At 42.2% G+C, this 16256-nt stretch overlaps 1 protein-coding gene and 2 pseudogenes across 1 annotated transcript in view; all 3 read right to left on the reverse strand.

The window, feature by feature from the left end:
• Nucleotides 1-7204: 7204 nt before the first annotated feature.
• Arp5 (Actin-related protein 5) overlaps nucleotides 7205-16256 on the reverse strand; it is a 47545-nt gene continuing 38493 nt past the window's right edge. The window contains exon 18 of the mRNA XM_070521018.1: nucleotides 7205-7570. Within this exon, the coding sequence (XP_070377119.1) occupies nucleotides 7368-7570 (203 nt within the window). The 3' untranslated portion in view covers nucleotides 7205-7367. The remainder of the gene's footprint in view (nucleotides 7571-16256) is intronic.
• Nucleotides 11407-12674, reverse strand: LOC139054899 (uncharacterized; annotated as a pseudogene).
• Nucleotides 12701-14116, reverse strand: LOC139054966 (uncharacterized; annotated as a pseudogene).

The following is a 16256-nucleotide window of genomic DNA, read 5'->3' on the forward strand; positions in this document are numbered from 1 at the left end:
CGCCTGTATATCGTGTGAGGGGAAGGACGTTCGCTCACTTAACCTAACGAACACCAACACCGAGGTGCAAGTGCCACTAAGAGATACCCAAGTCAAAGATTAAGGTTGCCTACAATTTTTTTTATTTACTAATATTTCAAAGTTTTTGCAAGGAGGACATAAATCAAAATTATGCTTTCAACAGTGAGTAGAGTTTAGCTCTCTTAAATGCAAAATAATTTCAAATTGGTTCAGCATTTGTAAGAGCATTTCTGTGTTTAATATGAATTTGAACAGGGCAGTCGGAATTGGCACCATGCTAAATCTCCCTTTAAACAAGATAAACCTTAATTTCAGTGCTTAAGAAACAAATAAATGAAAGCATATATGCTTGCTTTTTGAAAAAAGTGGAGTTTCACAAGAATGCAGTGTCAAATCCAGCTGTCAGGTAAGCTGATCCAAACCTCGGTACATGCTTAATCATTAGTGAAGAGTAGAACCTAAATTGAAAACATAATCTTAAGAAAATGTTATTGTTTTATTTCTTGTGATACCAACTTTGCACCATAATCTGCTGCTAAAGAAACTTTAATGTGCAGTTAACATTTGCATTGCTACCCAGACACAAAACATCCCATGGATGTCCCAGATAGATCCAAACATCTTACCCCTTTATGGGACGTACTGAGGATGTCCACAACACCATGCCCACAATGAACTTTAAACCCAACATCTCCTGCTGGACTTATTGCGAACTTAACTGGACATATATCTGAGCAACAGCCCTAACAGGATATTGTCAGGACATTGCTTCCAGGTGTGTTTATCTGAGAACTTCATGCTTGTCCGAATGAAAGCGAGTATAAACAAAAACAATATACAAATGGCACACTGAAAAAAAAAGAAACAAAAGGAAAAAAAGAAAACATTGATTTTAAAATTTTGTTTTAGACATTATTATTATTATTATTATTATTATTATTAGTAGTAGTAGTAGTAGTAGTAGTAGTAGTAGTAGTAGTAGTATCATTATTATTATTGGACTTGATGTCCGAAGCACACCTTCCACCAACGGTTCTCTTGAAGTAAGAAAAGCAGATCTCAAAGGCTGTGCCACCGTAAGTGCACAGGTGGTGCTGCACCTTAGGTAGTTCTTTTGATACTGAACTGCTTTTTCAATCGTGGTAAGAAACAGACGCAAAATTTCAGAAATTTCAGAGCACATGAAAGCACACAAATATCAAAACAGAGCCCTACAATATGGGTTCTCATACAGCAAGCTGCGTCATGCATATATTAACCCAATTTGTTAATAATTAATTGCCATTTAATTACAGTGTCAAATACTAGTGCCTTGGAACATGTCCCGACATCACCTTAAAATGGTCCTCCAATTATGTGCCTGCTATGTTCTCAGTATCTACCTGATTAGAAGCCTTTTAGGATTAGCGCAGGACATCCTTAAAGGATGTACGAATGACCATTGCCAACATCCCGGAGATCTACTGGGGATACCTTTGTGTTGTCTGGGTATGGGCCGTTTTGGAACCATGTTCATTGCTAGACTTTGGCCAAAATGGCTCGGTCTCTGCCCATATGGGCGTGGCACCTGCCCATACGGGGTGGACATGAACCATTCCGACTTATCATGAAGGCTAATGGAAGATTTGGAATAAAAACATATTGGAATAGTTCTACGTTATACCAGCCCTTGTTTTGCCTATTTTTATGTATTGTAATCAAGAACGTCTCTCAACGTTGTGTCTAGCATTCTTTGTTCCATCGCTCTTTGCACGGTCCTTAACTTGTTCACAAGAGTCAGTCTCCAAGTTTCTGCCCCATATGTCAGCACCGGTAAAATGCACTGATTGTACACCTTCCTTTTCAATGATAATGGTAAGCTTCCAGTCAGGAGCTGACAATGTCTGCCGCATGCAGTTTGGATCAGAGAGCAAACGGGTATAGCCGATATTCTAATTGACATTAAGAGAAAAAAACAGAGCTGGGCCGGGTCATGTAATGCGCAGGTTGGATAATCGGTGGACGATTAGGGTTATAGAATGGGTACCAAGAGAAGGGAAGCTCAGGTGAGGACAGCAGAAGACTAGGTGGGGCAATGAAATTAGGAAATTTGTGGTAGTTGGAATCAGTTGGCGCAGGACAGGGGCAATTGGAGATCGCAGGAAGGGGCCTTTGTCCTGTAGTGGACATAAAATAGGCTGATGTTGATGAAACAAGAATGTGTAATGAGAGAAAGAAAATCACGACTACAGGAATAGAAATAATACTTCAAACAAGATTCAATCTCATTTCAAAAGGACATTACGTTGGGCATGTTGGTAATCCAAACTGAAAACTACTGACATTGCGAAACGACATGAATGGCACAGAAAAGACCGACAGTGCGACACAGCACTTGTCTGTGCATCTTTCCAGTGTCATTCGCATTCTCAATAGTTTTCAGTGAGATTAGATATATTTGTTGCAATTTTTTTACAATTTGTTTCACTGCTGTTTTCACAAGCTGTTTGAAGAACCAGCTTCAGCCCCAATAACTGACTGAATTTGCCCTTAAAAATGGTTATATGCTCATCAGATTGTGCATGCTTGTTGATGTTGGCCAGTGCTTCCACAATAGCAGCCTTTGTGCAAGTTTTTAGCTTGTTTTGCTGTTTGCCTCCCTCTCACCAATTCCCCCCTTACATGGCGGTGTAGCAGGTTGAAATATTGGGACCTGGGGTGCCGCAGCGATAGTGAAGTTACCGCAGAAATTCACAGCAACCCAATCTCGTGTCACACAGGCCTTGTGGGAAGAAGGAAATTGCTTGGGTCTGGTACCTTACATTCTAGTGCACAGAAAGTCCAACTGGTGAATCTGCATCTTAAAGGTGTTTAGTAGCAGTCAGCACTGCCTCTTCAAGGTTTCCACTCATGATGGCCTCTGCAGGCAGAAGACACTCAACTGTTTGTATGACTTTAGCAGTGTATAATGTTGGGCAAGTTAGCACATAAATAATAAACATACTGTGGCACAATGTAAAATAACATATGGAATAAAAAAGGAGACGACAAAAAAGAGCTGGTACTCTTCCTGTCATCTCTTTTTCACTCTTCTGTATGTTACTTTTCATTGCGCCACCATACGTTTATTAGATTTGTTTGACGCCCGACAAATGGCAACACACCTTTCTCCTTGTCACAAATGACAGTTTGCCATTTGAAGCCATGAGCTCTTTTCTCTTCGTGAAAAAAAAAGTGATTTTCACCACATTCAAGAAGGTGGAAATCTCCAATCTCCAAGTCACTGTGGTCAGCGTCAAAGGCAACTGGGACTACGTGCATTTCCGTGTCCCGTTTCACGACTGTAAGATAGCAGCGGAGTTGATGAAAACAATGTTAAACATCTAGACAGACAGAATGAGAATGTTCTGTCAACAGCATTTTGAAAAGCGCTGTCCTCAAATACCTTGCACACCTTGCGTCACATGCACACGAGGAGAATATGACAACCTCACTTTGTTCAGCAACACACAGCTGTTGTATATGTAGCGCTACATGGAGTCACTTGTTTTATCAGATGATCTCAGACAAGAACGCTCATTAGATGCAGTGCAACAGTGAGAAGTATCATGTGTCAAATGGAGGAGGTAATTTATTTAACAGAAATGCAGAGACAGAGAAGGGAGGGAGGAAAGGCAGGGAGGTTAACTGGGTGGACTACAGGGCACCTGCACTAGCTTGCTAGTCTGAACTGAGCCAGTGGGACAGGGAAGGGGTAGGAGTGATTATGAGAGAAAGGTGGATACATACAGAGAACAGTAAAGTTACATGTCACGTGTACACAAAGGAGAGAGTTTTGAGAAGCAGAACATGTAAAACAAAACTCAACCCCATGCAAGGCTTTTCACTATATGCAATAAGAATTCCATACTCAACCTTTTCGCTGTCCTTGATGATGACACGAGTCATTGGTGCTGGTATGCTGTGGCTTACTTTGAGCAGGCAAAGTACAGCCGTGCTGATTGGAGCAGCGCGAGAATACTGCATGATCGATCATACAAACTTGTGTTTGGGCCACACCCCCAACTAGGAAGCCCAAAATTTTGAAAAAAAAAAACAATTTTCCATCGGAGAAGCAATCGGGTTCGGTGTCCCAATTCTGTGCACACATCAGCGAATTTTTGCATGCTGCACACTTCTGCATACCCCTACTAGATGGCAAAAGCTGCATGTTGACCTCTGATGTAATGGTATATTCAGGGATCCGGGGTGCGCAGTAGTCACTGGCTGTGCCAACACCATTTTGACCAAAAGGTTCGGTGCTATGCAAGGGCCCCACCTTGTCAAAATTGTGAAAAATAAGTGTGGCCCTTATACGAGTCTATACTGCAATAAAAATGCAATAAAAATGATATCACAAGTCTATAAACTACATTTATTGAGAGATCTAAAGGTGACAAAATTGGATGTATCATAATATGCCACTAATTTACGTGTAGAACTTTTGAAGAACCTTCATAAACATTGTAAAAATTTTACGTAAGTGGTAAAGTGATACATCAAATTTGTCTACTTCAGATGCTTTAACAGATGCAAATTACAGAACAGCGATATGCGTTTCTGGTATTGAGTTAACTTATAAACTTTGTGCTTGTTCTTTTTTACAATTGCCAATTTCCGGCAATATTTTAAAAATATTTGAGGCCTAAATCAACATTTTGCATTCTACAGTCGGTAGGATTCAGTCTTTTCGCTTAAAATGCAACAAATGTCAGTCGAATTGGTTCAGCGGTCATCTAATGAGAGCATTTCTGCATGTCACATCCATGTGAACAGGGAAATCCGAGTTGACCCTGAGCTAAAGCTTCCTCTTAAGCATTTCACGATATTTTTGCTAAGCTTGTGGTGGTACCTTCCAGTTTCTTATGAAGCAAAGAAGTTCACAATCATTCCAGAATGTGAGCAAGAGCGTATGGTCACACAGGTGGCATGGTGTCTGTCTGGCTAAATAAATGAGGACTCCAGAGTCAACTTAATATCCACAAGAAAATGGAGTTCGGTGTGGGTATAATCTCTGCATAAATCGGCTACATAAACAAGAAGATCGACTCTCCATATGTAGGCCAACACAACCACCTTGGGGTAATTGCTCCAAGGAAGGTGATCAATACACTACAATGTAACCTTTTCATCGGGACACGAGAGCACATCCTCTCTGGATATTTTGCATATGGGTAAAGTGTACATACTTCGGCTGCTCCTAGTACTTTTGAGCAGGTGCTCATGCTGGCTCAAGACAGTCCAGATGGTATTGTGGCAAAGCCCAAGCTCATTGCAAAGCTCACTGAAAATAAGTTGATCAAGCAAAGCTCAATGCCTTTATTAAGTGACAATTGTTTTGTATGTCTACTCCTCGAGTCATATGTGGTAATACGCAGTAAATTAAATTGTAAGACAACATTCACAGCTTTTAGTACATGCCAATTATTTAGCATGACATGCTGTGACAATTGAGCAATATTTCTACAGTGCCAGTCACTGCAAGAGCAATTTAAGATCTCATGTGACAACTCCGGTAACATACAGTGGGGAAATGGAAAAAAATTACAGAAACACTCAAGATTGCTGAAGTGTGGGAATGTGAAAGCATTACAGCGAAATGTTTTTTTCTAACTAAACATACCTTGTTCGCACAAGCTCTCGCCTGCGCTCTATGGTAAGGCCAAATCACAACGCGCTCGCTTGCCCGCAAGGAGTTCACAACGTTAATGCTTTTTATTTTATACACTCACTTTATACACTCATGACGTGGCACCACCACCTCCCCATTGGTTGGGTTGTCACGTGCCCAATGACGCACACACTAGGCCACACCTTTAGTCCGCCAGATGGCTGCGACGTGACGTGTGCAATGAGCATGCACTAGGCACACCTTTAGTCAGCAAGAACCGTGGAACCGTTGTGGCATTGGGGAAGCATGCTCGTCCCTACCCAGACCGAAATTTACCAAATTTTCTTTTCAAAGCCATTGATTTACTTTGCTTACAGAATCCTCGCTGAGAAATATGACGTCAATCCCAAGCATTTTTGATGTTTTTACTCTGCACCATCGGCCATTTTTGATACCATCGCTCAGTGGTAATACCGACGGATTCTCACGTAATGGGCATATAATGCTTTTGCATTAAAAATCAGGCAACACAAGAACGATGCCAGGACTCCGTCACTAGTACAAAATGCCATCACTGAACTTCAGAAGATGCCAACACAAAATCACTTTTTATGAAATTGGAATTCCACAGAGACCAACACTTGAAAAAGGCTGTCACTGGAGTCATGGCACATACAGAACATGCTAAACAAGATCAATTGTTCTACGTGCAAGCTCTCCACCGTTTATATTAATGCTCTGCATGCCGCATTCAAGAGCAAACAGAACCCGCCGTGGTTGCTCAGTGGCTATGGTGTTGGGCTGCTGAGCACGAAGTCGCAGGATCAAATCCCAGCCACAGTGGCTGCATTTCGATGGGGGCGAAATGCGAAAACACCCGTGTACTTAGATTTAGGTGCACGTTAAAGAACCCCAGGTGGTCAAAATTTCCGGAGTCCTCCATTACGGCGTGCCTCATAATCAGACAGTGGTTTTGGCACGTAAAAGCCCAGAATTTAATTTTTTTTTAAGAACAAACAGGGGTTCACAAGAACAGTAGCCTCCCATCTTCAGTATCAACAACTAACCCCTGGTCAATACACCACTTCTACACCTTCAACATCTTTGTCGATCAACTCCAACAGAAAAACAAGCTCACAAGCATAGGTGAAATTCCTTCCCTCTATTATCAAGATCTTACCTAAACCTGCATTCCACAGATGTCCACCATTTAACCCCTAAAGGAGCCAAGTTGGCCTCGAAATGCAAAGTTTAATGAATCCCACTCATTGGTTGCTGCTGTTAACTTCATAATTCATATATATATATATACTGTATATATATATATATTTTTTTTTTATGTTCTAAACAGAGTATCCTGCTCTTAGAAACTGAAACAGCCAAACTTGAATGCTCAAGGAGTAATTAAATATAACTACTCCATAACACAGCAAGCTATGGTTGCAAACATTTTAATTACAGTAGTATGCTATTCTCCGTACCACAGTCCCAGCGAAGCAAAAAACCAGTGCCCTTAGCTGTGTTTCCCAATACTATTGGATCCCAAAGCAAAAATAAATAAACAAACAACATGTTTATCGTAAACTGAAATGAGCAACATAATGCGTACAGCCATAGAATGTCTCTTGATGAAATCGAAATAGTTTACAAGGACAAAACACTTGTCAAGATAATTTACATTTTGTCCGAGTGTCTTCTTCCTTTTTGCTGACTTCTATCACAATGTACTAGATTGCAACGTCAAAGGCTTTGCAGGTGATGGCAAAATGGACGAGCTTAACACGTTAGAATAGCAATGCTCCTTCAGGTAGTCTGGACCTTTCTCTTCATACTCCGCCCTTTTGATAGCAAACTTGCTGAGGAAATCTCTTTGCATAGCACATTGCCTTGCACCTTTCCAGCTATCCGATGCTGGGTTTTCTGAAAAAGGTAAAGAAACAAGTTTTCCATAAGTTGAACAGCATAATTAAGCATGTGCACTGGCAGCAGAAAAAGGAAGCGGAATACATTTGCAGTTGAAATTAATTTTAATTTTTGCATTATACACCGAAGCCAAGTCCAAACAATGCAAAAGAGTCACAGGAAGATGAAGACAAACTGATCAACAGTGGGCAAAGAGGGGAAGCCTCAGCCTGGAGCCAATGTTTTGACAAGGAGACTTGTCTTTGCAAGGTCCTGACAAAGACAGGTCTTCTTGTTGAAATACTGGCTCTGGGCTGAAGCTTTCCTTGTCTGCACACTGTTGATCAACAGACACTAAGGGCGTGTTGTGGGTCTGGTCTGCAGTGAAACCAGTCTACTTAGACGGCTGAGATAGCTTTGAGCCCAAGTACTGTAATGCATATGGAATGCGTCTATGCTACTTAACGCTACCGTGTGTTAATAAAAAAAAAACTTTAAAAAACACAACGTGGCCTATATTAAGAGTGAAAGGAAGCCTGTCTACACTTTCTTGTGCACAGCAAAACTTTCCAAGAAGTTTCCATGCAAGCTGCTTAGCCACCATCTTGTTTCGATAACCTGTACCGTTCTTAACTACAATGCTGTCCTCGCAAAGCAGTCTTCTTTCTTTCCCGGCTTTGTCAGAATCAGATTTAAGAGGAAGCCTTATCTCAGGGCCAACTCCAACTCCACCTATTCAAATAAATGTAAAACGCAGAAATGCTTTCATGAGACAACCGCCGGACTGATTTGAATGAAATTTGTTGCATCTGAGACAGTTAAATTCTAGTGAGTGTAGCAAGCAGAATTTTGATTTAGGATATAAAATTTAAAAAAACATTTGCCAAAAATTTGTGTTTAGGAAAGTAAATAAAAATAGAACCACAACGTTTACAAATTTATAACACTACCGAAAATAGATATCACAGTTCTGTGAATTGCATCTGTTAGACCATCTAAAGCAAACAAATCTGATATATAAATTTACAGCGTAAGAGAATTTGTTGCAATAATACCAGGAGTTTTGGAAAAGTCCTACTCACATATTAGTGGTATATTTCAAAGGGGTGCTTATACATCACATTTGTCTGCTTTAGATGTATTATTAGGTACAGTTTACAAAATTGCGATATCGCTTTTCATTGCCGAGTTACCAGAGTTGTAAATATGAAAGTTTCATTTTTCAAAATATTGAAATTCTATAACAATTTTAATTCAGAAATTGACGGCCTAAAGAAAAAATCCGTTTCCCGCGGTCAGTAGATTTTAACTTATTCCTTTAAATGAAACAAACCTCATCAAATTCAGTGCAGTAGTTGGTAAGAAAAATGATTTGTCCATTCCCATGCATTTAGATAGGAGCCCCTGAGCTAAAGCTTGGCAGTAGGTGGAGTGTTTAGGTATGCCTTGCTCCGCCATATCCTTTGCAGTCCAAGTAATTGAAGGAGCAGAAGCACTGCGACGGGGATCATACGCGACCTTTGATTACCAATAACTCCACTTCTGCTGAATGAATTGAAGTACTTTTTGTAACAAAGCATTAAGCATGCAATGCTTTTAGCTCTCGGCGGCGGCGGCCTTCAAGTCACCTTCAGCCAAAAGCCAGAGCCGTTACCCGAGCACTCAAACGAGGACATCTGGGCAGCCAGTCAAAAAAAAAAAAAAAAAAAAAAAAATTTTTGTGGGGTGTCACGTGCCAAAACCACAATCTGATCGATGTAGTGGGGGACTCCAGTAATTTTGACTCCCTGGGGTTCTTTAACGTGCACCTAAATCTAAGTATATGGGTGTTTTCGCATTTCGACCCTATTGAAATGCAGCCATCGTGGCCGGGATTCAATCCTGCGACCTCGTGCTTAGCAGCCCAACACCATAACCACTAAGCAACCACAGCGGGTCCGGGTAACCAGTCAAAACTTAAGAAAATGCGGTTTATGGTTCCCAACAGTTTGTACAGGACCGAATTAAATACGCTAGTTACTGCTCAAACAAGGTACAAAAAATATTGCTTCCGAGTTCTCCCTAATGTTTGCTCACAATATCATTCAAGCTGTAACTGCAAGTGCACTGAAGTTTTATTTGTCATTTCTAATAGCGACATTCGAAAGGCAGACACAGGGCACCATACACTTCATTTTCATTTTTTGGCGCTGAGACAGGGTTGCCTGTGCTCCTTTGAACGCCAGCGGTCCGCGAGTTCTGCAGCATGGGTTTTGCGTTGCCTCAAGAGATGGCACCACGCTATGCTTTTCTTATTCTAGCTGAGCAGTGCACTCTGTCTCCCTGGCGTCTTTCACTGCCTGTCGTGCTGCTTTTAGCCAGTTTTCTTCTGGTTAGGCAACTTTGATATGGGCCAGTGCACAGTATGGTGCGGTGAAGTGTGATGAGGTGGGGTATGCTGTTGTGAACATGCACCCATTCTAAGATTGTTGCTAGTATCATCTCCAACCAATCTGCTTTGCCGGTAGCCATTTCATGCTTATGTCTACTCTCAATTACGGGAGAGCCAGCATTTTTTTCTGAAATAGCCTATTTTAACTTCAAATGCATTTCTCGACTGATAAAAAGTGATCCATGGCCCCTTTAAGAGTGCATAAAGCAATGGTTAGCATTACACAGATCCAATAAATGTCTCCTTTTTACATCTTCCTTTTTGGTTTTAATGATGTTTCATTTATAATTTCGTGTCACAGATCTTTAAGTGCACCAAGAATATAAATTTGTACATTTTAGACCACTTTTCTTAACGGGACACTAAAGACAAATACTAAGTCGACGTGGACTATTAAAATACAATTCCAGAAACCTTGGGACACTCATTTCGTGCCAAGAAAAGACTTAATTTTGGAGAAAATTGCATCTGAGGGGTACGCATACTTTCAGTGCAATTCAAATTGCCTGCCTCCGAGCGGGAAGTGGTGATGTTGCATACGCCATCACCACCCTTCAATATCGTCAGTGAATAAAATAGCGTTTGACAGACAGCGCTATGGACTTCTGTGCAAAACGCAAATGCACGGCTCTGGAGAAATGGAACCAAGTTGGATTCGTTGCTGCAGCTGCTCTTGGTCAAGTTGCGTCAACCGTTCTGGAATCTCGCAACACAGCAGAACCAGTGCAGCACTGAGCGATAATGGAGCCAGAGTGTCAGAACAGAACAAAAAAACTAAAAACAATAAAAAACAATATTTTTGACCGGAACGAAACGTAACCGAAATATTATTCATTATTTTGTTTCGGAGTGAAACCGAAATATTTTTTTATTGGTTTTCGGTTCAACGGGAAAGTCCACAATTCGAAACAACCAACGTCAGGCAAGGTCGGCATTAGCACATGCATCAGGTAGGGATATGCGAGCGATAGCTGGTTGAGTGCTCCACTAATTTAAGCCTGCCGGTCGGTGCACTAGCAGATCGGCAGCACAGCGAAACCCAGGGCTTGTACGTTAAAGAGCTCATCGTTTCGTTTTCTACAAGTACAACTCTTTGTTACCGCAGTTTTATCATTTGTTTTATTGGAACATAGTCTTGCATTTCAGCAAGTAGGGGACAGTCGGAAGGAATGGGACACTCTTCACAAATGTATTTTTAGTTTTGTTTATTTTGAATGCAACCAGATCTTTGATGGATTATAGTACAAGTTGAAACATGCTGCACAAATTCTAAGGAGCACTGGTTCCTACCCCTTCTGGCGCAGCTTTAAAAAAAAATAATTTCTAACAGCTAAAATCTGTCCCATTCGACCCGTCCCTTTGGGTGGAGTGGGACATCATTTGGGAGGAATGGGACATCTGTAACGCGTTGGTTCCAACGTCTTCAGCAAACATTAAAAGCCGATAAGTCAACATAAAACTTGATTCAAGATTGCAGACGCTTTGTTCCCCCAATAGTTTTTGAAACTGGCGGCTTCATCACTATGTCCGCGACTGGTACAGTCCCTATATCTTTATGAGGAGGAAAGTAAAATTGAGCTCTCTTCTTTCTTTCGTAGAAAGTGAACACACATGTCAGTGCTGTCACTGCTCTCGACTTGACTTGTGTAATAGAAGTCAGATTTTTTAAAACTAAACCTGACAAGAACAAAGTCACCCTTTGTCACTCGAACAGCTTCATTCGGCCAATCGGCTTCAGAAATTTCCTGCCTCTCATTATTGAAATCTGACATGTCACTGTCAGAATCATCGAATGAAACGGCAACAGTTTCTTCTTCGCTTGGAGAATTAAAATCCTTCTGAAGTCGCCGTTTATTTTTTGGACGGGTAGTGGCGGCAGTCTTAACTGTGTTAAGCGCTCGTTTTTTCAGGCTCTGTCATGAAAACCTCTGTGCAGCTTCTTGTTCAAACGCATGCTTCTCTGCTGTATCTGTAAGGACTTTTGTCCTACCTTTCTTCCTTTCTTTTTGCCCTGTCTTATGCAGTGCAGCCTTAGGGTAGGGCCTAAGATCGCTTGGAACAATTCGGCTTGAAGATGCCATTGACATCAAGGCTGCTTTATCGACAATGGGTATGAAGACATCTGTAGGGACGTTTCGAGCTCCGTCGGTGTTTGTCTCAAAGTTCAAAACATTTTCCAGAAGGCGTGGGTTGTTTGTTTCACTGATGACGGTGGCTGTCTGCCATGACACCTCTCCACTTGCGGATGTTACAGGTCGGTGAATTACTGATGACATCAAGTAGTCCTTTGAAGTGAAGGGTTCGCTATTGAAAGGCCAAATGCTGGTTTTCTGAAAGCCTGAGATTATGTTCTTTTGTGTCAACGTTAATATGTAGGCAGATCCCACTAGTTCAACATTATATGTAGATGGAGATGGCTTTTCCTGGGTTATTTATGAGCCAATCATTACAAGCAGCGTTGTACCGAGATTTGAATGGTCCATACACAGACACATCAAGTGGCTGCAGGCGGTGGCTACAGTGTGGGGAAAAGGTCAGCAGGATTATGCCACTCTCTTTGGCCTTGTTGATGGTGCTGATGCTGACATGGCTTTCATGATTGTCAAGAATTAGAAGACTGGGTGCTTCCTTTGAGCACTTTGTATGTCTCACAATGTGCTCTAATGCCAGTAAAAACAGTTCACCAGACATCCATCCCGACCTGCTTGCCAAACCAAGACTTCCGGCTGGGGCACGTTACAGAAAAAAGTCTTTGAATCTCACCCGTGGAAAAATTAACACTGGGTATTGACAGTGCACAAAATGGTCACCGATTCGCCGTAACCTGCTGATGTGACTTGATCAATTTGCTTATCACCACGTGCTGCTACTATCTTTGGTGGATTGTGTGCAGTTGTGAAGCCCGTTTCGTCAGAATTATAGATGCAGTCCGGAGGTAGCTTGTATCGGTCGTAGACGCCTTTCAGATTTGAAAGGAAAGCATCAAAGTTGCTCTTGTTGAAGCTTGTTGCCCTAGTGAGACTGGTCGCTTCCAGCATTCGAAGCGATAGCTCTGGATGGCAGTCCGTAAAACCCATAAACCAGTCACTTCCAGCTACCTTGTTGACTTCCCATGACGCCGGGCACTTCCGGTTTAAGGCTGTTGCAAATTGGTATGCCAGCGAATGAACCTGCATACTCATAAGCCAATAGGTTTCTTGCTTGCCTTCAGCAAATACTCTTTCAAGAGTACTTCATTTTCTGCTGTGAAGACCATTCCGCAGACCAAATTGGACTTGAACAAGATGCCGCCTCTGTCATCGCACTCCTTGTACTTCTTCGCTGCTCGACCAAGCGATGATTTTGATATTTTACAAGCTTCTTCCACGTCGCTTATACTTTTCTTTTCATCGCACACCAATATCACAGCATCCAGCATCAAACTGTTTGATGTTTGCGCTCTATCGGAATGCTTTCTCTTGTATACCCTTGGCATCTTCCAGAAAATTGGAATGGCACACAATGACGAGTTGCAAAAGTGTGGCTTCATGGCAGCATGTGCCTCACTACCATGAGGCCGCACTTCTAGGCAAGGTTTTCGCTGCTGTGAAGCTGCCCCTCAAGGCAAAATTTGCATATTAACAGCCCCCCAACTTTACTGTTAAATTAAAGAAATTTTTGGTGCGGGTTATAAACACAACAATACGGCACTTGCAATGGGAGACAGGTGCACCAGTTGGTGCGCATCCACACTGCCGGGTTGGAAGCATCATCATGTGAGTTGGCACGCTGCTGAGAGCAAAGTCGGTGGCGAGGTATGTTCAAATTAACCATCACAAACGCTTTCATGTTCGAATTACTGGGCATTGTCGCGCACTGAAAAAACACCGTCCAAGCACTCCATACAGATGGTTAACCAGCGAAGCTGAAACGTGCGGCCCCGGTGTTTATCACTGGGTTAATCCTGACAGATCATTAAATGACGGCTTGGTAGGCTGCCGGATCCTCGGTACGCAGTTGCTGCTTGCACTCGGCTGCATGAGAGTGTTCTTGTGCATGGGCTGCAGCACAGACATGGCGTAGACAACCTCGTTCCCGGTTCTGCCTGCAGCGTTGCTGATCAAAAGCTGCCTGCTCCTAAGGAGTACGTATGACACGTGGCCAACCCATTTCGGAGCCAGAGAGAAACTGCTGCGCGTACACTTGGCTGCAACAGAGAGCAACGACGTCAATATTGGTGCAGCTAATCCAACACCACCTAGACAGAACAAGGCCTTTTCACCCTGATCCATGATGTCATGTTACCTGACCTGACTGCCATAGAATCTAATGGGGATGCTCCCGAGTAGGCAAAAATGATTTGATGTTGCCTGTTTCATCACGCCAGCCTTGTAAATGGAAATTTCTGGCCAGGTAGTGTGACGTCATGGATTGGGGTAAACAGGCCTTGTGCTTTCTAGGTGGTGTTGGCTAATCATGTGCCTCTCTTCCTCTCTCTCTTTTTTTGTGCATGTGCATGGGGTTGCACCAGAGGAGTTTTCGGTGCACAGGCAACCAACATACGGACGGACGGACAGACAGACGAATTGGCTAGCCATATATAGCTTCGCTGTAATAGACATAATTTTGACAAGACCACAGCGTCAGTTCGAGTAAAGTGGAAGTTCAAATTAAGTGGGTATGAAATAAAGAGATTCCACTGTACTAATGTTTGGTACTCACTATGGTAGCTTAGTGGATACGACATGCTGCTTGGAACATGGTCACGGGTTGTACTCCCGGCTACAGCAGCTGCATTTGGATGGGGTCCAAAATGCCAAAAAAATGCTCGTATGCTTAAATATAGGTGCATGTTAAAGAACCCAGGTGGTCAAAACTAATCTGGACTATGGCATGCCTCACAATTAGATTGTGGTTATGGCACACAAAATGATAAAATTATTTTTTTTACTGAAGTTTTATGAAACATATTGAAAATTGTTTTATTGAGACTGACTGTTAGTAGCACAATGGTGTAGCATAATGCTGTGAATGGGCATTCTGCTCAGTAGTTAAAGCAAGAATGATCTGGCCACAGACAAATGGAAATGTTCATGAAGTTTATACACGAATCATTCACGTTACCGCGGTTGAAAATTCGGTGCCTCCTTATACTGATTCAATGAATATCTGGCGCTGTTGTGGGTAGGCCTGAATAATCTAGCAGGTCCCAAAAATAGGGTCAAGAAATCGGCCAGGGACAGTGTTTTGTATTCTTTGAAATTAATTTTTGCCCTAAACCGGATGCAAATGAAGAAGAATAATATTACTTGTGTCAATACAACAGCCATAAACGAGCTTTAAAAATCAAGCATTTTACAATGAAATCGTAAAAGCTGGCAGGTATGTGTAAGCTAGGATCACACACCACTCCTGGCAAAAAGAATGTGCTCCCAGACCAAATTACCGCAATGCGCAGTCACAATCCAGTCAGCCTACTAAGCCATCAATCAACCAATGCAATGAATTTTTTAAAATCAAACTATGAAAGTTGGAAGCCTCAATGGCTAAAAGCAGTTGCATCAGTTGTGAGTGCCTGTGTGCTGTAAGGTTTATATGTCATTTGTGTGGCACTACTAACATAAACACGAAAATGCTAGCAGAGGGTGCTACTACTACCGTAGATTGATGAATATTTATGTACAGTAGAACCTGGCTAATATGTATCCACTTAAAGGGAAGCTGAAAGGTTTTCCAGAAAAAATGAGTGAACATGTGTACATAATGGTTTTCAACTCTCCGAATTCGAATATCATATCGAAATTGAGCGAAAGAAAGCGCAAATATATTTTATTTCGACGAAAAGTGCAGCAGCGGACACGCCCAGCTCGCGCGTCTCGTTTCCGCCTGTGATTGGTCGGGCGACCCGTGACGTCAACTTTAGCGACCGGCCGCTGCCGCTCCACACGAAGCGCGCTGCCAGGTAGTTTGGTGCCGTAATAGAAATTTCAGAGGTAATAGAAAATTTAGAGAGACTGCGTCTTTCTGAAGAGTTCGGCGTTGCTCCCTACATGTACGAGCCGATTGCAAAGAGCCGACCTCTCGAAGAAGCAAACGATGCTGGTGCGAGCAGTGCTTTCGACGAGAACGAAAGTGAAGTCTTGGGATCTCCTCGTGTTGGAAATGCTCTTTGGTGAGTATGTTTTTTGCAAAGCGATCTAGTGATCTCGCCGATCTTTCGCCGATCTAGTGAGCTCGTTTCCGGTCAAACAACTGCAGTGTTGTGTTCCTGCATGCCTCCTCGTGGAACGTAAG

Source organism: Dermacentor albipictus, chromosome 1, assembly GCF_038994185.2.
Source record: "Dermacentor albipictus isolate Rhodes 1998 colony chromosome 1, USDA_Dalb.pri_finalv2, whole genome shotgun sequence".
In the NCBI taxonomy this organism is placed as follows: domain Eukaryota; kingdom Metazoa; phylum Arthropoda; class Arachnida; order Ixodida; family Ixodidae; genus Dermacentor; species Dermacentor albipictus.